The following is a 27,334-nucleotide window of genomic DNA, read 5'->3' as shown; positions in this document are numbered from 1 at the left end:
TCCACTTAAAATGCTTCTTGGTCCTTCTTTTTTGCACAGTGTTTTCCCCAAGGACTAGATGCTTTATAATCCCCATGAGTCTTATATGCTTTTGGCTAACAGAGAAGCACACATTTGTTTCCTGGTCTGCATATATGCCTTTTGTGTGTCTCTCAATGTAGCTATCAATTCGTATTCTCATTCTCCCTCCTTTTTACCTTCTCCCTGCCCCTCTTTCTCTCTGCTCCCCCATCCACCACAGCTAAAAATAATGATTGTATTTTTAATCTATTTATTGCTGAAAAACAGTGATCACCATAGAGAGTAGTAAATTGATATTCATTCCCTTATTTATAGTTTTGAACACTTCTTTTCCACTTTTTATAAATTTTTTATCAACAGAAAAACTTTGATATGTAGAAATTTGAAACACCTAGGTTTATGTAAGTATAACTTGAAACTTAGAAAAAAGGGAGTCATTTTAAATGACTTCAATTTCTGCATATGGGGTTGTAAGAAAGAAGAAGAATGGATTGCTCAGCCGCCTTCACCCTCAACATAGCAAGTATTTCTATGACAGCCCTGCTTGACTAGAGGGTATGTGAATATATACAGTTTTGCCAGAATATGATGTAGAACTAGGCAGATGCCTGTAAATGCCTACTAGCTTTTCTTAGATGCATAAAGGAAACAAGATTTCTTCCAGCAATAAAATAATTTTCAAAGATTTTTCTGAGTGTCAATGATAAATCCTGAAAATATATCTACCATGCTAGAATTATAACATTGGAAGTTAATTATACTAATTAAAAGAGGGTCAGGAAGGTCTCTGCACAGCTGTGGTGAAGTGAAGCATCTGAAATTGTGGACAAGGGGTAGCATCCGGCTATATAAACACATGGTTGTCGTAATGTCGATGTCAACAGAAAAGATGTGCAACCTCAGCTCTGAGATGTCCCAGAAAACACGTCGGATAAACACAGGCAGAGGGTCTCTGCTTGGGTTCCTCAGAAATCAGAATACAATGTGGTTATTAACAATTTCTTGGCTATCCCCCAAAAGCACTTGAAGAATTATCATTTTATATACAAAACCATCTCTAGGATATGATTCTCTTCTGATACCTTCATAAAAATGATTTAGGAAAAAGACCACAACCCTAATTACAATTCAAGTATTTTTAAAAGCCTAATAAAGTTTTTCATTAGATAAATGATGTGCTCAGTCCAAAGAACTGTGCTGAGGACAAATGCCTGGTCCCTGTCCAGGAGGTCATAGAATGGATTTCTATGAAGGGCTCTCTATTTGTCACCAAACTTGGCAGGGATAGGGCTTGTTTTGGACTGTTCCTCTGTGCCTTTCGATAGCAAAAGAAAAGCACTCTGCTCACACTGAGGCTGGTGTTTCATCAAGCACCATTCTATGTCAGTCAGCCTCAGCACAGTTTCACACGCACCTTCATGTTTCCTTCTTTAAGGTAGTTGGAGAAAAGAGCTTCCCAGCAAATGAGGACCCAGAGAAGTAAAAAATTGCAGGACCGTTATAGTAACTGCGGAGCTTTAATACAAAGCCTGGTTAAGTGACTGCTTTAGCTCTGCACCTCCCCATGAGGGAAAGTGGGTCCAGCTGTCACCTGTCTGATGAAAGACCAACAATGAGATTGTGCAAATTAAGTGCTCCATCCCAAGTCTCCCATCCAATGAGCCATTTGATATGGCTTGTCTGTCTGGAGGTTGGGTCCAAGGATCTCTGGAAGTGAAAAGGAAATAAATAGTTGCCGGAAAGCTGGCTACACTCTAAAATCCCAAACCAAAGAAAAGTCCTCAGTAGAACAGCTTCATGCTGGAGGTTAGCTGTTCAGAGTGAGTTTTGGGAAGTGTGGCAGCTGAATCTGTCTTCTGAAGTGAGGAGATGGCCAGACTCTGAGGGAGGAGGAGGCCTGGCCATGAATTTGTTCTGTTCTCAATTCTGCTTTCCTGATTCTTGGATCACTGGCAAGGTTAGGCACCAAAAGGTCACTTCCTTCCAGTGCTCAATTTCCCTCTGCTCCCATGAAAAGGAAGATTAGCAAAGAGCCACCATGTAGAAGCCTGGGACCATCCCCAGCCAACACCACCAAGGCTCAGACATGAGAATCACTGAGCATGTACTTAGCACTTCTTATTTAAAGACATTAGATGGTCAGAGTTTGTACTGAAATGTATCTAAAATTCTTCAAATTGGTTTGGTTACATAATTCAAATGACAACTGTGCATTATAAATCTGTAAAGATAGGAAACTGCATCTGTAAATATACCTGGCCAATTTGACATTTGTATCATCACAATTATTAATCCTGCTATGGGTTAATGTTAAAAAGGTCTGGCATAATTATTTTAAGAACAACATGTTACTCCTCCCATAATTAAAACTGTTAGTTGCTAGATGTTTTGCTCAAAATTCATGACATTTTGCTACAGGGAAAAAGTCACAAGTCTGGTCTTCTTGGGCCACTAATCGAGAGAAATTTTAGTAAGTTTTGGACACAAAGCTAATCTTCCTTTGATGGTTGTTATGCTCTTTTTCACTTTGACGGGAATTCTCTGAGGGGATAAAAGCGTAAATCGTAAGATTATCTGTAGCTTTTATTTACCTTTATGACTCTCTGGCTAATGATGTTTATATATAACCTGTGTCTTAATTTTTCCCTTGAGAGTCAAAATTTGTGGTAATTGTCTCTCCAAAGGTCAGACAGTTTACAGTGGGATAAAACTAGGCTGTGTCCTAGCTCCTTCTTCACATTAATGACTTGAAACCACTTCTCGATGAATTGGGTATCTTACCACCTCTCCTTCCCAACGTATAGAACAGAAAGATAATAATTAATCTTCATAGTATCCCCTCATAATATAACTATGATCATAAAATAAGTGATATGTCAACCTCTGATGTGATCATTATCTGCAAGCATGACTTTAAGTGCCCGATTTCAAAGCCCTAATTGCAATTTTTAGTAAATGTCTGATTGGCTCATCAATACTAATTTATTACTTTGGATTAGATTTTGAAGCCAGTTTAATCCTATAAGAATCACTGGAAAATTAAATCACTTCAAAGTTAGATTTTTCTTACATACCAAACTTAAAAAAATACTTCATTGAACATAATATGGTTCAATAACCTGTTGATAATATTCTCTAAACAAAAGTCATCATTTTGATGTTCTATGATGTAGATCTTTGGGATCTCTGCCTCTCATACGCCCTTGTGTTGAACCAAACCTAACTCTGTGTTTTGAGCAAGTTCTTGGTGGTTCTTCCGCAGCACTATTCTGCCTCTGGATACCCATCCTTCTCTCCTTCATCCTACAGATCTGCCCTTTTTTCAACCCAAATACTTGCCCGTGAGTTTAACCTTGAACTTTATGCTGCCAAAAAACTATTCAGTTTTTAGCAGAATTATTCGGAGCTTAGACTCTGGGGTTAAACTGTAAGGATGAATCTTGGCTCTGCCATTTATTGTCTTGTATGATATTGGCAAAGTTAGGGACCCATCAATTTCTTTATTTGTAAAATATAAATATTGATAGCACTTGCTTATAGGCTAATTTGAAAATTAAATGAATATTTATAAATATTTACAAGGTTTCATAACACTCAGACCTTAAAATTATTTCCAAAACTTTTGTTTTGGGAAATCATATTCATGGCAATTTCTTGAAGTACAATGTTCTCCTTTTCTTCTCCTTCTTTTTTTTTACTCAGCCAGTTCATGGGGTAGCTTTGTACTTGAAGTACAGTGCTTTGACTCTTTTAAAAATGTTTCTGGCCATTGTATTTGGGTATTAAATACTTACTTGTATTTGGGTTCTCCAAAGCAGCAAAACCAATAGGGTGTGTGTGTGTGTACATACATAGATTTATTTTAAGGAATTAAGTCATGTGATTGTGAGCCTGGCAAGTCTGAAATTTGGAGGGCAGGTTAGCAGCTGGAGACCCATGGGAAATTTGATATTGCAGCTCTAAACATCAGCCTTTTTTTCTCCTAAGGCCATCAATTGCTTTTGTGAGGCTCACCACCCACATTATGGAGTGTAATCTGCTTTACTCAAAGTCCACTGAGTTAAATGTTAATCCCACCTAAAAAAAAAAAAACAAAAAAAACAAAAAACAAACTTCACAGTGACACCTAGATTGGTGTTTCAACAAAAGACATAAGAAATACCTTTGTAGAGCTCAGAGGTTTTATAAGGAGGTTGTTGATAAAGAATTCAATATGTAATTCAGCATGAGGTTTTGTGAGAGGCACTTCTTGGTTGATCTTCTGCTTCTGTAAAGGAAATGCTGGCTTTTATCTTGGCACACTACAAACTATATAACTAATTGCAGTTTCTATGTGTGCATTAGTCATTGAGAAGCTCAGAGTCATCATTTCCTACACTACAGACAGGAGCCTAGGATCTTGAGGCACACATTTCAGGTACTACATTAGTTTCTGTGTCACCTTGATTGTCTTCGCTCATTTTAAGGAATTTATTTATTAATTTATATAATCAGTGCCTTTTCCAGATATTCCCATTACATGCTTTTCTTTCTTTTCCTTATAAATCCATCAAGTTATTGTATTTATGTTTGCTGGTCTGTTCAAAGATGCAAAGTCCCTTGCAAATAGGAATCAAATTTAGTTTGCTGTTGATTCACCACCTCCTAATACAGGATCTAGATGGTTAATTGTTCTAAATAAGTATTTGTTGAATTCTGTATATATTTTTATAAACATCTTGGTTCTACCTCAGAAAAGCACAACATTCTTACTCCCAAAGATTATCTTCTAGTGTCTATATAAAATACTCGAGTTTTAGAAATGAAATTCTAGATTTAGGAGAAAAAGCGATACTAGAGAACGCTAGGCATTCATCTGGAAAGTTGACAAAACTCTGAAGTGGTTAAAAGAATAGGAATTGAAATGCTGACCTTCAATTCCAATCTTTGTGATTCTTTTCTTGGTTGAGAATTACTTACTAAAAGTGAGCTGGCCTTCTTACTGGAGTTTTGTGGTTTTGGTAAGGATGGTTGTACTCAGAGACAACCCTCAAAACGTTCTTATGCCTTTCAGAGGTGGTTGCTTTCAGAAGAATCATTTTCACCATGAATTGTTTGTCTGTATGTAAGAAATACTGGCAGGTGTTTTGAGGTGATTCTAATGGGTTAAACACACAGATGCATCTTATCAGTGTAGTTGGTTTTCAGGTGTCAATCTATTCTGTCACCAAGAAGGTCAAAATATTCCCCTCAGCCTAACGTTAGACAGGTGGTGTCTTCACTTGGCCCCTAGACTCTGACTAGCAAGTTGTATGGTATAAATGTATAAGCAGGAATCCAAACCAAGGGAGGACTGGTAAACTCAGATTAAAGAAAATTAAGTGTTCTCTTCTACCTTGTAATATTTACCATTTTCACTTTGGAATTATTTTTATTTAAAAAGCTATAGGTACTGTTGGGGCACCTTCATGGCTCAGTTGGCTGAACATCGGACTTCATTTTGGCTCAGGGCATGACCTCAGGGTCCCATGATTGAGCCCTGCATGAGATTCTGTGCTTAGCGGGAATCTGCTTGAGGTTTTTCTCTTTCTCTCTTCCTCGCCTTCTTTCCTTGCTCACATGCGCTCTCTCTCAAATGAATAGATAAATCTTAAAACAAACAAACAAAACACATAGCTATTGTCTAGTATTAGAAAATCCTTTCTATTAAACACTGTTGGCTGAACATTATTGAAAAAATCTTCCCATTTCCAGTGGGCTTCGATTCTTCCCCTATGACAGTGTTGAATGAGCCCTAGGTGCTTGGAAAACAGCAATAGTCAGGAAATCCCCACACCCTTCCTTGTTCTAGGAAACAACTTATTGCAAAGGAACCACCCTTCTGACATTGGCTGAGACTCTCAGGTGAACCTCCTGTATACTTATGACAAAGTCAGACACAGACCCTTCCAATTCCTATCCTTTGTCTCATAAATTTGTAAGTGAATGGCTTATCCTCCCTGACAAATCTGAACAAAATACTTGCTAGCTTAACTTCACCAAACTTCAGTTCGGTGTCTTGCTTTCCCCAGGCTCTGAATTCTGGCCCATCCTTTAGTTTAAACAAGTGTGGGAGATGAGCTAAGCACTGGAAGATTGAATAATCTCCCCTAACCATCTCTCCCAGGGTTGGCTGGCCACAAAGAAAGACACTTGCTGTTCAACTACTCAATCACATCTGCTCACCTCACTCTCCCACGTCTGACTCTTTCTAGTCTTGCTGACTCTCCCCTATGAAAGAAAAGCCCTTTCTGCCTGGCATCTGGGATGCTTACAGAGTTTACATTTGGAGTGTCTTCCCTATTGCAATAGTCCCTTTGCCTTAGTACAATAGTCTTTTCAAATGAAGTCTCTCCTTACCTAAGTATGGATTTGTTTTTTGACCCCTGAATGTAATTGCCATTTTCGTTGACTGACAAAATGTCTTCTACCTCAGACATTCTGGGAGTCTCAGTTCTGTTGTTACTACCTCAGTTACAAATTTAACTACGGAAGTGTGTGGGGGGAAGATGATTTTGTCATCATAGAAAACTGTGCGGATTGAGATGCTGGAGACATATTTGCTTTCGTATTCTTCCATAAAGTAATATAAATTTGTAGACATTAATTAATTGATTTTAACATAGATAACGAGAGAAAACGAAAACTAGCAAACATTCTCTAAGAAGCTGAGAATGATTTGAAATTTTCCATCTAAATTTTCTCAAGCGGTGATTTACTGACTGCAACTTTTAAAAATTGTGGCTGTTAGTTTTTAGAGAGTGTCTGAAGCCAGTCTGAAAATTCAGGTTGGCCTCTCTCTTCTGTCTCCTGTTGTATAGGTGCAAGTAATCACAAAAATAGTGAAACAGCAATCACATTTGAAGAGGATTTGAAAAGTAGAGTGGCGCAAATAGAACCACCTAGTGCACAATAGACCAAGTCTATTTAAGATCATTGCTGTTTTGATCAGCCATGCTTTTCTGCTACAATTAGCTACTGCCCTCACCACCCCCATGGCAGCTGATGATGCATGTACTGTTTTATGCCTCTACTACTAGCCTGAAAAACATTTCCATGAATTTTTGGTTATTTGGTTTGGGGACTTAATAATATAGAAGGAACAGTAGAAACTTTATGGTATCATGGGAATGATCCCAGTACAAGTGAGAGGATGGGGGCCCTAATATTGGGTCTGTCATTTACTTATGGTGACCTTAGATTCCTTAACCTCTCTGAGTCTCCATTTTTGAAGGATAATTAATTCCTGCCTCATGTGGTAATCGTAAGGGCAATATATATATATATATATATATATATATATATATATAGGGTAGTAAGAGCTTATAATATTTAAATAATATTATCACTTTTACATTTGTATTTTCCATCTTTAGTGGATTGTGAGCTCCCTAAAACATAGGTCTTATATCCTCCTAATAAACAAGTAAATACATAATAATTATTCAATAAGCACTTTTGGATGTGTAACTTGATGTGAATGCAGGACTGTAAGCAATACTAAAATAAATTCCACAAATAATCCAACAAACATTTATTGTGTGAACATTATTGTGCTATGTCCCTTAAGAGATACAAAAATGGATCAGACATGAATCCTGCCCTCCAGGCACTTACAGTCCACCAGAGGATATCAGAAACGTGTATAAATAACAAGGTAGAAGTTTAAAAAAAAAAAAAAAGTCCTAAGAGAGGTACAGAAGCATTGCCATAAGAGTTCACAGGAGAAATTATTTCTAGTTTGGAAAATCATGGAAAACTTTGTGAAGATGAAATATGAGGTGGACCTTGAAGCAGAGATAAAATTAGATGTGGTGGGAGGGGAAGGACTACCAGTCTAAGGGCACAGAATTCTTGGCAGGTCGTGAGTACCGTGGGCTCAGAGAGAATTGCCCAGGCCTGTCGGAGGGGACAACTGCAAGTCAGCTTTGGCAGAGTACACGTGTGTGCACGTTCAGTGGAAACTTGTAAAAAATGGACTAAAATGAGAGCTTCCTTAAAATTATGCTTCCTTGGTACTTACTGACCTGCCTGCATTGTTTTCCTTATAGATTAAAAAACAAATGAAAAGCACCACTACAACTTGGCATCCTTTGTAAAATAACAACAAAAAAAGTGTACCTAACATTTTCAAGTATGCAATTTCTGGTTAACTTTCATATATTAATCTGGTATTGAGTTACTAGAACTAGAGAAAAATAGAGTTGAAAAAAATATAAGATTTCATTTTATGGCAGTGACTATTGTAGTTTTACAAGAAATATTATTCTAATATATTGAATTTGGTTTTTAAACATAGAATTTATGTTTTTAAATATAAGCTTATTGAGGGTTTTTTTTTTTTCAGTCAAGATTTTACAGTTTGAAATGGGAAACTCCCTACATGGTTTTCATTCACTTTATAGGTTACTGTGATGGAGCTAAGCATGTGTATATATATATGTAGGTGTATATAAATATACACCTACATATGTAGGTATATATATACACACACATACATACATATATGCATATGTATGTATCTGTAGATACATGGATATAGAAAGAGAATGAGAGAGAAATTTACTAAATAGTCCTATCACCAGAAAGTCTTCTTATAAATTTAATAAACATTTAATATTAGAATTACATTATAATTAGCATGAAGTTTATTCTATAGAAAAATCACTCCTTAGTTATGTTATATTTTGATTTTGCTTTTATTTTTAAAATCTGGTTAAAAATATATTTTTTAACATCTTTACATTGAGAACAGTATAAGTATCTGACAGTTCAGCCTGAGCTGGGCAGTTTTTAAGGCTCTAGCTTCGGGGTGCACTTGAGTGTTGAAGCACCTTTGTCTCTGCCTGGACTCATGGCCTGTGGGGCCGGGTCCCCCAGGTCATGGGTAGCCGGAGCCAGCTCACTTGAGTTTCTGACAGACTACACAAGACCATGCAGCTTAGGTCTAACAACAAACTAAATAAACATTCTAGGAGTTTTGAAGACTCTCCTCTCCTTTCCACTCTTTATACTCCCCTCAGATTGAAAGACAATCTCATCATCCATTGAAAGGCCAACAAAATAGCCAAAACCCTTTGCACTGTGTTTCATTAATGAAGCTTTGAGAAAGCAGGAGACTTCACTGGTGTGGCTTTCCACTACAGAGGACACTAGGGACCGGCTCACCTCAGACTTCCCATTTCTCAAACCAGAGAGAAAGCATCTACCAAATATATCCACTCCCCTTTTCCTTCTGCTAGAGAATATACAGAGAAGATTTTTTAAAAATCCTGAATAAGTTCATTGTTTTGTATGCTATGAAGAACTATAGGACAAGTAGTTTCTTTTGTGAAACATGCAATGGACTTCATTACTTATAATAAACATTTTCCCTGTATTATTTTTTGTATGGCAACTTAGTGTTTTCTACTAGTAGTTGTCTTTTTGCCACAAGATAGGAAAAAAATAATATTTATGTAAGACTATGATGGCAGATTTCTGACAAGCCCCATTTACATGTTACATTGTTCCAAAGGATGCTTGAGTAGAAAATACAGAAGCACTATACAAACCTACTATTACATTTGAGAAATCATTAGCCTCAAAGGAGTAATAACGGTATGCTATTAAAACTGTGAATACATTTTCAGTATCTGTATTCAAAAAAAACTTTATAAATATGTAAATTCCTGTTCAACAAATCCAAAATAAAATGCACTAAAAAACTGATATGTAGACAAAAGTTTATTTACACCATACAACATTTTAAATATTTTATACACAGTTGCAGCAGAGAAAGCTACTCAGAGCTTTCTGGAGAAAACTGCAATAATAAAGATGTGAAATATATTATTCATATAAAAGTGAGATTATTACTTTATTGCATTTAAAGCAATGAAGAATGTAGCTCAACAAACATTCATTTAATGACAAAAACTTTGCTTTTATATTATAAAGTAAAAAGTGTAGTAATGGCCAAACAGACTGTTATAAACTTTAAAAACTGCATAAATATATACATTGTGCTTCATGGTGAAGTTTTTTGAAAACTAAACCATATGAAGCGGTTACAACATGAATCGTTGCTTGAGGTTTATCTATAAAGATTACCTTACAAATCCATTCCACGGGTACTTACAACACAGGATGGTCAGAACTGTACACCTGGTCCTCTCTCCACTAGCCTGACTAGTGAGAAGTTACCATATGGAAACACCACTGACATTTGGCACATGAAGGTCCTGACATAGGATAGTCACACTGTCCAGATAGAAATGTCAGGCTTCCCAAGTCTTAAGTGTCAGTGCAATAAATTGTTTTATATCCACCTCAGTCCATTTTGATTCTGTTAAACTTCTGTTTGAAAGTCACCCTCTTGCACATCCAGAGGCAAATTCAGACACTTCTCCCACTCTGCTGGCCTCAGTTCCAAAGCGTCCTTTGCCTCTGTATCTAAGACATTGATTGTGGTGTAATGTTGGTATTCACTGGGGTTTTTGAAAGTGTCCCATGGATTCTTGTTTGGTGCTGGGTTTTCCTGTTGAGAAGAGAGGAGAAGAGAGTCATAATTGGATGACGAGGCTGACTGCTTGTTGAAGTTCCCAGGAAGCAAGCATGTTTGTGACCTTAATCCAGTTTACATGATTCAGAGATGATTTGAAATTGTGGGCAGCTGCAGGAAATGGTTTTGATTTTAGTTTTCTTTCACTGAACAAACTGATGAACACCTTCTTTATGCTATCCTAAAATTTTCCAGCAACCAAAGGAATTGAATAATTTATGGAAGGCAAAGTAGATGATGTTTTGTTTCGGGTATCTTGTGAAATGTCAGTATAGCTCTCTCAGGTAGAAAGGAGTGTTCCTGCTAAGACTAAATGTAGAAAATTTAAGTATTTGGGCAGAATCTTTGGAGAAATAAAATTTGAAGATATGTAAGGGGGCATGTTAGGTAATAATAAAAACAGTCCCCAAACTGGTCGTATTTCATAAAGCTGGATTTCATTAACTTTGCTTAGTTTTTAGGAAATTATCCTTTTTAGAACATTAACATGCTACTGTGTCCCTTGTGTAATCTATTTTTTCCCTGCTGTCTATTCCCCACAATTTTCTATGTTTTTGGGCAGCACACTAATTCAGCAAAAATCATTCTTCCCTTCAAAGAGCACAACTTTTGGAAAAATATATCCAGCAATATAAGGGGTTTTAAAGAATGTCTACCAGCCAGCATTCCTTATATTCCATAGTATATACCCTCTATCTACTTAAGATTTAAGATCTGCCTAATTATGACTCCACCCATCAGACCTTCCATGTTGTAGGGGCTCAATAAATATGTGTAGACATTATTCAAAGTTGCTATAGCCTGATATTTTGCTAAGATTTAGCAGTGAACTTGATTTATTTTAAACTGTTTAAAGAGTTCTGTAAAATGAGGGAATTTGAATGGAATAGACTGTGTTGAGTAACATCAAAGAACAAGAAGGAAATCATGACTGAATTCTCTTTAGAACAAATTAAGCTAAAGCACTTAAACAACTATAATTGTTGAATATGCCCTTTATCTCTTCCCCTTCACCCTAAATTCTAGCCTTCAACTGCTTATAATTAATTAGTATGGGGAACGTAAAACAGGTACTGCAGTTATTATCTGGGTTCCATTGACAATAATAAAAATCACTCAAGTATAGATAAACAAAAGAGACAACTGATAGAAATATGTACCATAACTAGAAATTGTTAAAATCCTCAATGAATTAGATGTTTTTAACACTTATTAGCCTTAATCATGAGGACATACAAGAAAACAATAGCTAAGAGTTAAGATGTGATAAAATTTAACTTTTAGGATACATGCAGGAGATTAGTCTGATTTAGTCTAATATCCTAAACTCTTATGAACTATATAGTCTTAAAACTCTTCATCCCCCCTTCCTCCCTTGGTCTCTTCAACTAATATTTATCAGCTGCTCTGTGCTGGGCACTATATTAGGCACTAGGGAGGATAAAGTGATGAACCAGAGAAGCCACATGGTTCAGTAGGAAGCATAAGATTTAAAGCCTGGTACATGCATGTCCAAATTCCAGTTGCTTCATCTTATATGAATGTAACTCTGAGCAATTTACCTGGTTTCTATGAACCTCATATTTGCAAACCTAATATTTGCAAAATGGAGACATGTTTTGTACTGGGGGGGCCAATGGAACTGGCAACACTTGCAGATTACCTACATTATGGGGTTGCAAAAATAAAAAAGTTAAGGGGCCTAGCATAACACTTAGTATTTAATAAATGGTCACTAGGTAGTAATCATACTTGTTGTGAAGATGCTTATAGTTAAATGAAGGTATAAATATACAGTTATATTTGTGTCTATAATCTAGGAGAAGTACTGACAGGGATATAGACAAGGGTGGAGATAAGGCTTCCTTGTATGGAAAGCATCTAAACCTTTCTGAGAAAAGTGATACTAGAATTGTCATAGAAGAATGAGCGTGGTCATAAGGACATGTGATTAGAGGCTGGGTGACTGAACAGGCAAGCATACTGAGAAGTAAAAATCTGGAGAGCATGCAGATGGGACAGGACAGCTCTGAGAAAAATAACCAAATTATTTCAGTTGGAGTGAAAAAGAATAGAATAAATAGGCAGAAGGTGAATTGAAAGCCAGATCATAAGGGACTTTGTATGCCAGGACACTCAATTTGGAATTTATTTTGTAGGCAATGGGGAATAGTGGAAGATTTCAGGGCACTACAGTGACCTGAATCATCAATCACTGATTGAAAGGTTCACTGGTGTGAATTCTGCTGCCTCAAGCCATGGATAGGATTTATCCATTTTAGACAAAGGCAATGTCTTAAAGGAGCTTTCTGGAAATCCTTAGTCTGAAAAAGTTGAATTAGTTCAATCCTAAAAGGATTCAGGATATGTAAATTATTTGTACATTTGCTTTGAAAATAGGGGTTTCATTATGTTTGGAACAGATGTGATTTTCCATTTATATTGAAGATCAGGCATCATGGATCTGTGAACTAAAATGGCCAATTTTAAACTTTTTAAAATCAGAATGTCTAGATTCTAATTTCACAGTATTACTGCCAGGATGTGACTGACTGAATTTCTGAGAGGTTATATAATTAAAAAGGTTGGCTTTCTTGTTCATCTCCTCTGGCCTCCCATGGTATTCCCAGTAGTATTGTGGTTCTTGCCATTGTTCCTCAATGTCTGGACAGCAGTTAGGTCTGAGGCCCAAGCATCTTTAGTGATAAAGAACTACTGCACCCAGCTGTAGAATTCAGCCAAACAGAGTGACACACACACACACACACACACACACACACACACAAAGTGAAAGTAACTTAAGGGACCTATGGGACATTACTGAGTAAAGCAATATTTAGGGGTCCCAGAAGAAGAAAGAGAGAAAGGGACAGAAAACGTACTTGAAAAAACAATGTCTGAAAATTCCCAAACCTGTAGAAGGAAACAGGTCTATGGGTCGAGGGAGTCTAGAGCTTTCTAAATAAGATATACCCAGAGAGAGCCACACCAAGACACATTATAATTAGAATGTCAAAAGTTAAAGAGAAAACCTTAAAAGCAGCAGGTAAAAAAAAAGCAAGAAAACAAAACAAAACAAAATGAAACAAACAAACAAAAAAACTTATTATGCATAAGAGAACCTCCATAAGTACATCAGCAGATTTTTCAGCAGAAACTGCATATTAGAAGGGAGTGGCACGATGTATTCAAAGTACTAAAAGCAAAAATCCCAATCAAGAATATAAAAGTAGTAAAAAAATAATGGCTTCAACAATTAGTTATGGGTACACAAAAGATGTGAAATGTGTTATCAAAACCATCAAATGTGGGGGGGGATAAGATGTAGTGTTTTGGAATGTGTGCAAACTTTATTTGCTATCAACTTAATATAGATTGGCATATATATAGGCTGAGATATACAAGCTTCATGGTAACAACAATGCTAAAACCTATAGTAAATACATAAAATTAAAGCAAAGAATGTTCATCATCTTTAGTCATCAGGGAGATTCAAATCAAAACCACATTGAGATATCACCTTACACCAGTTAGAATGGCCAAAATTAACAACACAGTAAACAACAAGTGTTGGAGAGGATGTGGAGAAAGGGGAACCCTCTTACACTGTTGGTGGGAATGCAAGTTGGTGCAGCCACTTTGGAAAACAGTGAGGAGATACCTTGAGAAATTAGAAATAGAGCTACCTATGACCCTGCAATTGCACTACTGGGTATTTACCCCAAAGATACAGATGTAGTGAACGGAAAGGCCATCTGTACCCCAGTGTTCATAGCAGCAATGGCCACAGTCTCAAATTGCGGAAAGAGCCAAGATGCCTTTCAACAGATGAATGGATAAAGAAGATATGGTCCATATATACAATGGAGTATTATGCTGCCTCAGAAAGGATGAATACCCAATTTTTGTATCAACGTGGACAAGACTGGAGGAGATTATGCTGAGTGAAATAAGTCAAGCAGACGGAGTCAATTATCCTATGGTTTCACTTACTTGTGGAGCATAACAAATAACACAGAGGACATTGGGTGAAGGAGAAGAGAAGGGAATTGGGGGAAAATGAGGGGGATACGAACCATGAGAGACTGTGGACTCTGAGAAACAAACTGAGGGCTTTTGAGGGGAGGTGGAAGGTTGGGAGGGCCTGGTGGTGGGTATTAAGGAGGGCAGGTATTGCATGGAGCCCTGGGTGTGATGCATAAACAATGCATCTTAAAAAAAAAAAAAAAAAAAAGCGAAACATCAAACCACAAGGGAAGAGTACAAGAGAAGACAAAAGGAAAAGAGGAAAACTATAAAAATAACCAGAAAACAAATTACAAAATGGCACTAAGTACATACCTATCTATAATTACTTTAATTGTAAATGTACTAAAGTCTTCCATCAAAAGACATAGAGTGGCTGGATGGATAAAAAAACAAGACACATATATGCTGCCTATAAGAGACTCACCTCAGTTGTAAACACACGCACAGACTAAAAATGAAGGGATGAGAAAAGATGTTCCATAAAAATGGAAACCAAGAGAAAGCTGGGTGGCTATACTTAAGTCAGACAAAACAGACCTTAAAACAAAGACTAATAAAAGACAATGAGCATTACATAATGATAAAGGGATCAATCCAGCAAGAAGATATAAATTTGTACTTATGCACCCAACCTAGAAGCATAGAAGTGAATAAAGCATATATTAGCAGATATAAAGGGAGAAATTGATAATGATACAATTACACTAGAAGACTGTAACACCTCACTTAAATCAATGATAGGTCATGCAGACAGAAATTCGAACATAAGCCTAAAATGATACATTAAACCAGATGGATATAATAGATACATATGCCAAGATCACAGCTAATGTTATACTGAGTGGTGAAAAGCTGAAAGCTTTTCCCCTAAGATCAAAAACAAGACAAAGATGCCCACTCTAGCCACTTTTATTCAATACACTATTGAAGCAATTAGGCAAGAAAAGGAAATAAATGAAAAAAAAACATTTAAAAAGTAAAACTGTCCTATTTGTAAAGGACATAATTTTATGTGTAAAAAACCCTAAAGACTCCTCAAAAAAATTGCTGAAACCAATAAATTCAGTTAATTTGCAAGATACAAAATCAATATGCAAAACTCTTTTGTGTTTTTATGCATTAACAACAAACTATCAGAAAAATCAAGAAAACAATTCCATTTCCAATTATACCAAAAGGAATATAGTATCTAGGAGTGAATTTAAGCAACGAAGTAAAAGACTTATACACTGAAAACTAAAGAAATTGGTGAGAGATAATGAAGAAGACAAAAATAAATGGAAAGATATACCATGTTCATGGGCTGAAAGAATTAATATTGTCCAAATATATTACCCAAAGCAATCTATAGATTGATACAATCCCTATCAAAATAGCAATGGCAATTTTCATAGAAATAGAAAAATTCTAAAATTTACATGGAACCAGAAAAGATCCCAAATAGTCAAAGCAATCTGGAGTAAGAAGAACAAAGCCGGAGACATGCTCTCTGATTTCAAACTACATCACAAAGTTATGGTAATCAAAACAGCATAGTATTGGCATAAAAACAGACTAACAAAACAAAGAGCTCATCACCCAATTACCACCCCCCACCTCCCTTTCCAAGGGCATGTGATGTGATGAACACTGGGTATTATACTGAACTGATGAATCATTGAACATTATATCAAAAACCAATGATGTAATATACCTTGGCTAATTAAAAAAAAAAAGCCCAGAAATAAACTCATGCATATATGGTCAATAAATTTAAAACAAAGGAGGCAAATCAAAACCACAGTAAAATATCTCACACCTGTGAAAATGGCTATTATCAAAAGGACAAGAAATAAAAAGTGTTGGCAAGGATGTGGAAGAAAAGGAACCCTTGTGCACAGCTGGTGGCAACGTAAACTGGTGCAGCCACTGTGGAAAACAGTATGGAGGTTCCTTAACTAAAAATAGAACTATCATATGATCCAGCAATACTACTTCTGGGTATTTATCTACAGAAAATGAAAATACTGATTTGAGAAGACATATGCACCCCTATGTTTACTTTGGCACTATTTACATCAAGATATGGAAACCACCGAAGTGTATGACTGATGGACAAATAGATAAGATGTGGTATATAGATATACAATGGAATACTACTCAGTTATAAAAAAGAATGAAATTTTGGCCTTTTTGTGACAACATGTGTAGACTAGAGGTTGTTATGCTTATTGTGAATTAAGTCAGAAAAACACCGTATGATTTCACTTATATGTAGAATCTAAAAAAACAAAACAAATGAAGAAACAATACAAAACTCGGAAATGAAAATAGATCGGTGGTTGCCAGCAGGGAGGGGGTTTCAGGGGAAGGTGAAATGGGAGGAGATTGAAAGATACACATTTCTAAGACAAGTCAGTCATGGGGATGTTATATACAGAATGGTGACTATAGTCAATAATATTGTATATTACATAACTTTATATGCTGACAGGAAGAAAATAGATTAACTGGGTTATCATTTTGCAGTATATACAGATATCAAACCATAATTAATAGTTAATTGTATCATCATAAAAAATTATAAATTCAATATAAGCCAACATGCATGAAGTTTACAAAGGTGCTAATTTGGTCTTCGGCTGTATACACAGAAGTGGAATATTAGCTGAATATGAGAATTCAGGGACACCTGGACTTTACCACCTGATCATTTCCCATAGTTCATGGGTCTAGGAGCTGGCTAGCTGTTACCTCCAGACCAGTCCCTCCCTTCATCCATCCTTCTTTCTTTTTCTCCTTCCCTCTCTTCTCTTTCCTTCTTCCAACTTAGCAGTGATGAGGACCAGGGAATGAGAATTTGTTTATTCTATATTGTAAAAGGGCAAGAATTTGGAGAAGCTCCTTGACGAAAAGGGATCTTGATGGAGAATAGTTTGTGAGATGCGCTCAGAGTAAGAGAATTCTTTCAACACTGCCTTTTCTTTGTAGTGTGATTTAGATGTTGTCCTGCCTGGAAGCAGGGAAATGGACTAAATGGTCTTTTGGGTTCCCTTTGATACCCAAATTCTACATAATTATCATCATTTGCAGTGCTAGGCAGGTGTTGTGAGTTAGTAGCCAGAAAAAAAGGAAAAGACTTTGAGATTTTTGTTTTGAAAATGTCTTTCTCTATCCAATTATGTGATTTTTCATTAGCAATGTGCTACACGAATTATGATTGAATTAAGGATAATGAACTCACTCACATGTTCATTATTAATCAAAACTGAATAAGGAGATCTTTTTTTTTTTTCTGTTCTCGGATATTTAGGACAATAGTCAAGCAGCAATGACAACTCTATCCTTCCCACTCTTAACCTCCCAAATGATAAATATTTATAAATCTTTTCTAGAAAAGGCGTGCTGCTGCAGAGATGTGGTATAATTAGTAGGCTATTTTGGTTGTCAGGGAGCTGAGATACAGATATTTGTGTCATTAATGATTTAATACCCAGACCATACAACAAGGAGAAATTACAATCATATTATAGCAGTCAGTCAGCTGTATCTGTTGCATAAGACTTTCAGATTTATAAACATAACCCTTTCCTTTTTTTTTTTTTTTAATAAATGAAGTTTCTTCAATTTATTTCAATGTTAGCTCTCAGTATTCCAGAATGAGTAGTTAATGTGTTTAGGTCTAATCTCAATGGTGCAGTTCTCATTTGCCTGGTGAACTAAAAATTGACAGCCCAATATTAGGAGGAGTAGATAAGAAAGACCCACGCACTACATATAAGTGTCTTCTATTTGCCCAGCATTGTGGTGATGATAATAAATAATGCATGATTCTTGCTGTAAGGAGGCAAATATGTTGACATACACATGAATTACTGACAGACCAATTAAGAGTTAGGGTCTATTATATTTCTTATAATCTTGATTTAACAAACACAGACCATTGCCATGACCAGCAGTGTACTAGTACTGAAAGGAATACAGGGAAAACAAAGGTACATAAATTCTTGTTCTTGATAAACTGATGTTACTAATCAGGAAGCTAGGACTAGACTCACAACACACATATCCAAGACTCACGGGAGTTAGGTGATCAAACACCTTATCTCTTAGAATGATACATATAGATACATATACATATATATGTATACACACACACACACACACACACACACCCAAGAACCCCAGATGTTTGGAGGAGGGGCAGGGCTGCAAAGGTGTAAGGCAAAGCAACAGCACCCTATCTGGAGTGAGGAACAGTGGAGTCAGGTGGTAGTCCCAACTCTCTGTCTCTCATTGCCAAGTCTCAGCTTCTTAACATCTGTGTGCCCTACCTGCTTTGGAAAGTGTTAGAAGAATCAAAGCATTATTTATTAATTACCGTTTTCTTTGTTCAGTTTAGGAAAAATTGAGATTTAGAAACCGAAGCTGAGTGACTTCCTCAAGACCAGATAGATCTGGTTGACTTTTGTATTCTTGATCCAGGGCCCTCACAAATAATTTGGTAGCCTTCTCTGGAGCCATGATTAGGCCATGGACATGGTAAGTGCACACTATCATTTGATGAATTCCTATGCTAGGATCGTAGTAGTGTGAATGAATGAAAAGAAAATGGCCCGATGAATAATCAAAGCCTTTGAAGTTTCCCAAACTCTTGGGAAAAGAGTGTTTCCCGAAACTCTTCTCACAAAACATGTGAGGCTCTGGGAGACAAAAACCTATCACTTCGGTTTCAGGTAACAAAGTGTACATTCAAATGTATATATGTATGTACATATATGTTTATAAATATGCATAATATAAAGAGATATATAATTATATCTTATGACCTTAAAATGTCAGACTTTCAAATGCAAATGGAAAAATTTAGTCATCTATTTAGGTATTTGAATTAACGGACTTTTAATGATGATAATAGGGTCAGGTGAACCTAATACGTTTTTGATATATAACTAATTCTACTTAAAGCTTATAATTGAGAACATTTAAAACATGAACAAAAATGCTTAAAGAGTCTATCATTCCTAATTTGTTTCTTAGTACATTCCAAATACATTGTGGAGCATTATTTATTTTTTCTACGTATGCCACTTCTGTGTTCACAAGACAATGAAAAGCTCCTGGAGGGCAAGGATGATGGCTGACAGGACATGTCATTAGTGTGGTACTCGGCACTGATGCAACAATGCATACTCACCATACTGCTTGTATTTGGTATATCCCGAAATCTGTCCAAAGTTTGAAATTTCTGATTCAGCTCCTGAAACAGTTCCATATGCCTCTTCCTTGTATGCATGACCTTCTGCAAAACAGAACAGAATGGCCCTCGTTTCTAATTTGATGTGTACATTTTAAAAAAGAGATTTAATATTTTCACTTTAACTAATAAGGAAAATCAAGTTTGGCAGGAATCAGGAAGTCCCAAAAGACACCAAAAATGCACATAAGCTGCTAAACCTTGTTTCATAGTCAGCACTTCTTGAACATGAAGAATTGGCTTTATTTCCACTTACGAGATAACCAAAAAACAGTTTTCTCTTGTGAGTGCATTAAAAATGTAGCAGTCATTCCTGTGTAGGATTTTCATCATTCAAAGTTAAAGCTGTTTTACAAAAATTGTTATAAGAAAATGTTTAAAAATGTGGACTTGTAAAGCACCCAAGTCTCTCAATGTTTGTCATGGGAAATACTACTTTTTTATGTATTATTTCCATAAACACTAAAATCCTAGCTGGCTATCCTAAAGGGATAGAAAAATCCCAGGCACTGCCATTTAGGTCTGACTCAAAGCACTGAAGCGTCTGAAAGATACGTGAGATCTAAAATCTTATACTTTCCATGAATAATGACTGAGCTTTTCAGAAGGAAAATCTGACCCAGAGGCTTCATATATTTATTTATGAGATGGTACAGAATCTTAACAATTAGGGCTCAGAGCATAAATGTGTGGTTGATGAGCTTCTCAAATCACCAGTACAAATATATTAATCTTTTTCCCCCCCAAATATATTAATACTCTTTATCCTTGGTTATATCCTTTTCTCCCAACTTTATCATAACTCAACAAATAGAGTCCTAAATAAAAATGACCCCAGGGTAAGTATCATGGGCTGAATCTTTTTCTATTACAGAACGTTTAACAGAGAAGATAATAAATCCCCTGTATTTACAAGTGTTATTTTAAGGGAGAAAACACCTTCCTCAGTTTTGATTTTTTTAAATGTTAAAAATCACTATTTCGGTGATTGTTCCAAGATTGCGCCTCCATATTTGTGCAAGATTTTATAGTATTTTAAAGCACGTGCTTCATAAATCATGATTTGCTCATGTGGGCTTCATAGGTGTATATTATATTCATAACTAAGCTTTGATTTCAACATTTGGCCTATTTGAATTAACAAATATTTTCAAAAGTAAGGACGTGTTTTGGAATAGAAATACATCTTTGGGGAAGAAATATATACAATGCCTAATTTTCTTCTAAAAAGACATTTGAAAAGAACATGATCTCCTTGGGGGGGGTAAGCAAAAGAGAAATGCAAATTAAATCTTCAACATATTTTTAAAAAGCCTTATTCTATTATGCCAATTTAATTTCCTGTATTTAATGAATCTGTGTTTTGGTAATACTTTGTTTAGCTAGTTTCTTCTATTTTCATTAGCCTACTTTTATGAGAGAATTCTGACATTTTAAGTCTTGCGTTAACCAAATTATTTTCATCTGTGCTCCCTTGGTTCTAGGAGTTGGCTGTTAACAAATCAGGTGGTTGAGGATGAGAACATGGCAACATTACTCATGATGAGGACGTGAAACATAGCAAGCAATTACAGAGCGATTAACTTCCCATCAGTTTGGGGGAGAGTACAGGAAACAGATTTGCAGGATTTACAGAGAAACACCAGGCAAACATAATTTGACTAGCAATGGCTGATGGAGATTTATGAGAGGGAGGATTTGCATAAGCAACTCAGTGGAGGGATTCTGAGGACCACATAGCTGGCAAACATAATGAAATACATTCTATCTCTGGGCACTCAAATATTCCCAGGCAGTACCAGAGCCCAAGACACTGATTAAAATACTGATTTGTGTTACAAGAAATACCTTAACAACAACAACAACTATGGTCATCAGAATATGAACTCTGGCTCTAACTTTTTTTTTTAATATTTTATTTATTTGACAGAGAGAGAGATCACAAGTAGGCAGAGAGGCAGGCAGAGAGAGAGGGGGAAGCAGGCTCCCCACCGAAAAGAGAGCCTGATGTGGGGCTCGATCCCAAGGCCCTGAGACCATGACCTGAGCTGAAGGCAGAGGCTTTAACCCACTGAGCCACCCAGGTGCCCCAGGCTCTAACTTTTGAATGGTGTTTTTCATAGTAATGAATCTTACCAGGTAGTTATTTTTTGCTGGGCTGCAGTAGGACTAAAGTCACACTACTGTCATTTCTTTAAAGACTTCACTCTATCAGTTAATAATATTCATGAGCACCATATCTTGTGCTAGATGCTGAAGTGACAATGGTGTGCCAAATCCAGTAGAGCTTCTCCCCTCTTACAGCTCAAGGCAGAATAGAGGACATAGGCATTAATCACATAAGAACTCAAATACACATTATGTTAGAACTGAGATAAATAAATGGCGTGTCTATGTGAATAAGTGGTAGGGGAAGTCACTAAGATAAATGCAAGTGAGGCAGATTTCCAAGTTTTCACATAGTCATTTTGAAGCTGAAAATTCCCAAATCGGTTATTCATCATCTTGTTTGTTCTCTCTCTTCCATTCTCTAAAATTCAGAGAATTTCTGGTGTAATTCTTATTTTTGTGCCCTTTCTCAGTGAGATCATTCCTTTCCAAAGACAAGGAGCTCATTTTCTTGTAAGATAGTTGATGTTATTGGCACAGCTTCCTCATTTTAAGGTGGGCATGTGATGATTTTTGTCTGTGCAGTCTCCATTTGTCTTTCATCTTATGACAAGGTCCTGACTTTGCCTTGGGGAGTTATGCCTGCCAGTGGTGGCAGAAATGTCAATGGAGGTCTCTACTGTCTACTGGCCAAAAGGTCAGCTTTTCCATATCCTTCCCAAAAGTTCTCTTTCAGTTGATAGTCAAAGTCACTCTCTGTCTCGTGCAACCAAATATTTCTATTGGATAAAGCATGTTAATGAAGCAAAGTGTTAAATGTATCCCATAGCAATGAGGGTATATTAATTGATTGGAATTTTTATCGTCATATTCTGATTGAATAGGTAGCAGCTGATTCTGAACACTCAGAATTTTATTTGGAGGACCTACATTGTTTGAACATACTAAAGAAAAATACATATGGTGAATGCAAATGTTCTATAACCAAAAAACCTTCTGCAGTGTTCTACATAGGTTTATAAAAGCTACTCTGAGTAGCTCACGGACGCCACAAAGAAGATGGAAAGAAATTAAAAATTGGGGTGCTGAAATCTCTTCCTAACCAGAAACATTACTTGCAAATCCATCTGCGTGCCAGATAGTTATTCTAATTTGAAATTGTCACCTTGGCACAGCCAGAAATCACCATAGCAATGATGGCCTGATGGTTCTGACAGAAGTACCACATTAGAGCTGCCAATCAAGAGCACATCTATCTGTCAGGGCTCAGTCTGATTTTCCATGCATGTTCACAGACTTAAGTACACCTTTCAGCTTTTTCAGTCGGGGAAGCTTCCATTGACATGGAAGCCAGCATTATGGTAAATAAACGGGAGAGTTTCCAAACTGGCAATGTTTTGGGATTAAAAAAAAAAGTAGCTGTGGTTTTAGATCTCACAAATAAATATGGTTTCCCTTTATCTGTTTACTTGTCTGAGTAACTATTTGCAGCATTCATGCCTTTGATGGTCTTAACTATCTAATTAGAAGTTTTTGTGCTTATAAATCTTACTGGCCCATTTTAATCTCTTTTTGGATTTTACTCACCTTAGGGTTTTATCTGTTTATCTTTTTCTTTCTTTTGTGACTGAAACATCCTGTGTCCCAAAGAAATTGACTTCTGTGAAAAACTCAATTTTCTAGAACCTTGGGAAGATGATAAAGCTATAACTCATGTAGATTTTCTTTTTAAGTAAGCAAATATATTCTAATTGACACTATATATAGAATTCAGGTTGCCTGAGTTATAACTCCTGTCAAATAACATCGGCATCTTTTGCAGTAAAGAGAAATGCTTAGCAATATTACCTTCCACTCGGTTATGATGACATCATTCTTTGAAGCTGCATAGGAACCCCCATCCTGAGAGGACCAGCAACCTAACTGCACAAAAATATCTCCTGAAATAGCTTCATACTCTTACCTGTCATTTTATATATTTATAACTCAAGGGAGGCTTTTAATTGTTGATATGAGAGAAAAGGTGATAGGTTTTATAGTACTTTCATGACATGTCAGGTATTTGAGAGAAAATCAGGATGTGACTTTTTTTGAGCATGTACTCTATCTCAGGCACTCTTCTAGATTAAATGCTTGAGACATGTCAAATCTAACAGCTCTGAGACTGAAAAAACTTGGATTTAGATCTCAGTTCCATCAATTTCAAATTATGTGGTCAGAGGCACAAAGTGTAATCTCCCTGTAGCTCCAGTTTCAGCATTCAGAGTAACCTTACAGGGTTGTTCTGAAGATTTAAAAAGGAATACACTCACTTATCACTGGAGGACACATGTAAGAGCCACTTAAGAAATGGTAGGCATTATTATCTTTCTCAGTCCTCACAATAACCCAGGGAGGTAGGAGTCATTATCTCACTTTGCTGATTAGGAGCTGGAAGCTCAGGAGGCTGAGTAAATCTCCCAGGCTCCCATCAGTGGTGAGAGAGCTGGAACGCCTTCTGAATCCAAAGCCAATTTTCTTTGCATGCTGCTATCTTGGATACATCCCATATTCAGGGAGCACCCTCCTTTCAGTTACTCAAGCGGTGATTATGCCCTATTCAGATGGAAAAGCTGGTGAGAGAAACAAGGGGTTAGTTGCCTTCTGTAGTAATCCCATAACCTGGATATTGATCACCCTGCAACTATCCCATAGTACTGCCATTATGTTTTGAAGGGCTGGTCTCCATGTCTTGTCTCTGGACACCTTGTGGACAGTGACTTATCTTTGTATCCCTGACACCTGGCACAATGATTGATATTTAGCAGATGCTCAACAAATGTGCATGGGATAAATGAAATGACATATGTATGTAGGCCAGGGAAGGTGCCTACAATGCGGAAGAGGCTCTCATAAATCTTGTCTTCTCTCCTATTTAAGGGGTCTCCCAGCTGAAGAAGAGACTTCTTTAACTGGCCCCAGACAGGATCCCTATCTCCTATTCTGATCCTATTGTGCTCTCTTATTTTCCATACAAGTGGCTAATAAAGGGCCTGCAGGTGGGTTTGAAACAAACTGCTTGGAAGTTTCTTTTTCTAAACTCATTAAGTGTGAATGACAGAGTTAGGATTTAAGTTGGAACTACAGATAAGGTAGGCATTACTATATGCAGATTTTTAGGAACAGAGAAGCCTGTTAGGAAAAGTTGGAGAATCTCACAGCTATAAATTTTAGATTATGGGGCCTGGAAATCATGTTGATAGACTTTAGAAAGCACTTTGCCTTAATTACCTTTTCTAGCCTTAGGAATATAGACACCTATGCTCTCCTTGTTCATATTTACCAGTATAAACCTATGCTTATTTTTCTTCTTTTTTGCATTGCATAAGAGTCCTCAATCCAGAGTGGGTTGTTGAATACTAGTTTGAAGTGAACGAAAACTAATGTTAAGGAAGCAACACACACTGCAGGAATTAATCTTGATTTTTGAAGCTGTATTGTGAAAAGGGAATGATTTATGTACTTCCCTTGGCCAGAGACCCAGAGTATCCCTAAGACAGAACCTGGAGCCCCATGGTCTGCCTGACATTACTAGTGTCTAGTTATGTTTCAAGTATGTTTCTATTTGAATAAATATATATCCAGGACTTAGACAAAGGATCTAAAAAAATGAATAAGGTATGTATTATTTTTTGTCACTGTCATCCCAGGATATATTTGGCTGCAAATACTTGCAATAGTTTAATTTAGTATTATAGAAAAGACAGATGTAGCATAGGACTGGATTGCTCAAATGTTTCTTCTCAAAGTGTACTGATTGCCTAACAGAGCGCACTTAATGCAGGGGATGGGAACAGATATGCTTTGTATTTAGGAAGTAATAGAAATTTTATCTTCTATGCCATAGCTTAGCTATGTTCGTAACAATATAAAATTAATATAAAATATTTTATCCTATTTATATTGCCCCAAATCTACTAAAAATTCATGTCCCCACAAAGATGGGCAAAATTATCCTGGATTGATGGCTTCTTGTGCTCTCTGCTCACTATCACCTCTCCTCAGTTTGAAAAGCATGGTTTTACTGGATGTGTGGGGTTCATTAGGGACTTCAAAGTATTGTTCTAAGGTGTTTTTAAGAGCTTACATCATTCCATAGAAGAATGTGGCAAGGTTTATCTCCATGTTTTTTCAAGAGAAGATAAAAATACCTCTCTAGACAAACATTTTTTTTTTTAACACGGAATGGATAATATTGTCTATTGCAGTTTGAGATGTTTGTATTCCTGCATTCCTAAGCATTCCTTGAGATTTGTCCTCAATTCAAGAAAGCTAATTTAAACTACCTGCCTGATAGTTCTGATTTAACATCCTATTAGGCACCTTAATCCCCAAAGTATTAAAATGCAACTTGGCTTAACTAGATGTCTGCTTGATTTTCCTACATCTGTCAATGATACCACTAGAAATCCAGGCTCAGACCTGTAGGATCCTCTCCTATGTTTAGTTAAGGACCAAACTCCATAGATCTTGACTTTGCCATGTCCCTTCATTCCTATCCTTTCTTACCACTTCTTTTTTCTTTTCTGGACTAGTCACTTCCAAATTTGTATTTCAATTTCCTCATTCACTCTACTCCAATCTTTCCTTTCTATTACTGCCACAGTCCTCTTTCTAAATTCCAGGTCAGAGCAAATCATTCCTCATTAAAAAACAAACAGAACATAATAGAACAGAATGTTTTAGCAGCTTTTAGTAACAAATTAGGTAAAAACTCCTTCCTTGGGGTACAAGCTGTTCACTATATGGTTTCTCAATTTCTTCCTCTTTTTATCTATAGACCTCATGTTTCAGTGAATTTTAATTTGCTTCTGGTTTCTCAAACATGCCATACCTTAGCCAACTACCATACTTTTCCTCTTCCTGGAATCTCAACCTGCTATTCATCTCCTTACGTTGCATAGCATGTAAATATCTTTGATGTCCAGTATGGCTCTTTTTGAGGTGTTAACTCCCTAGTCCATTTTCTATACTGGTCTCTGCCCCAACTCAGACATACTGCTCGATAACTTTTTATTAAAGCAAACTAGACTAATTTCAATTTTAAACCATCCTTTACAAAATAATTTATCAAATGCCTACTATTGTGAAAATGAATAAAAGAATCCTCACTCAAAATGGAGGAATCCATGAAGGGAGAGCTCTCATGCACTTCCACTCATCACAGTCTGCATAACCAGCAGGAAAAAGAAAGATTTTTCTCTCAGCCTGGCAGCAGCAAGCTGCCTGCAGGCAATGAGAAGCTGCCACCACTTTGAACTCCTTTTTGCCTCCAATGAAATTTTGTTGAAAACAACCTCTTGCAACTTCCTCCTTTCCTCTACAAAAGGATGCTGTCT

General features: G+C 36.6%; 1 protein-coding gene across 5 annotated transcripts in view; it reads right to left on the bottom strand.

The window, feature by feature from the left end:
• Positions 1-9,752: 9,752 nt before the first annotated feature.
• Positions 9,753-27,334, bottom strand: part of ADGRB3 (adhesion G protein-coupled receptor B3) — a 743,702-nt gene continuing 726,120 nt past the window's right edge. For all 5 annotated transcript variants that reach the window (XM_046006643.1, XM_046006639.1, XM_046006644.1 and 2 more), the window contains 2 exons: positions 19,788-19,892; positions 9,753-10,558 (listed from right to left, as the gene is read on the bottom strand). In XM_046006643.1, the coding sequence (XP_045862599.1) occupies positions 10,370-10,558; positions 19,788-19,892 (294 nt within the window). In that variant the 3' untranslated portion in view covers positions 9,753-10,369. The remainder of the gene's footprint in view (positions 10,559-19,787; positions 19,893-27,334) is intronic.

The sequence above is a fragment of the Meles meles genome, chromosome 5 (assembly GCF_922984935.1).
Source record: "Meles meles chromosome 5, mMelMel3.1 paternal haplotype, whole genome shotgun sequence".
Taxonomy (NCBI): domain Eukaryota; kingdom Metazoa; phylum Chordata; class Mammalia; order Carnivora; family Mustelidae; genus Meles; species Meles meles.
The sequence above is the reverse complement of the archived record's forward strand: the minus strand, read 5'-3'. Positions and strand labels throughout refer to the sequence as shown.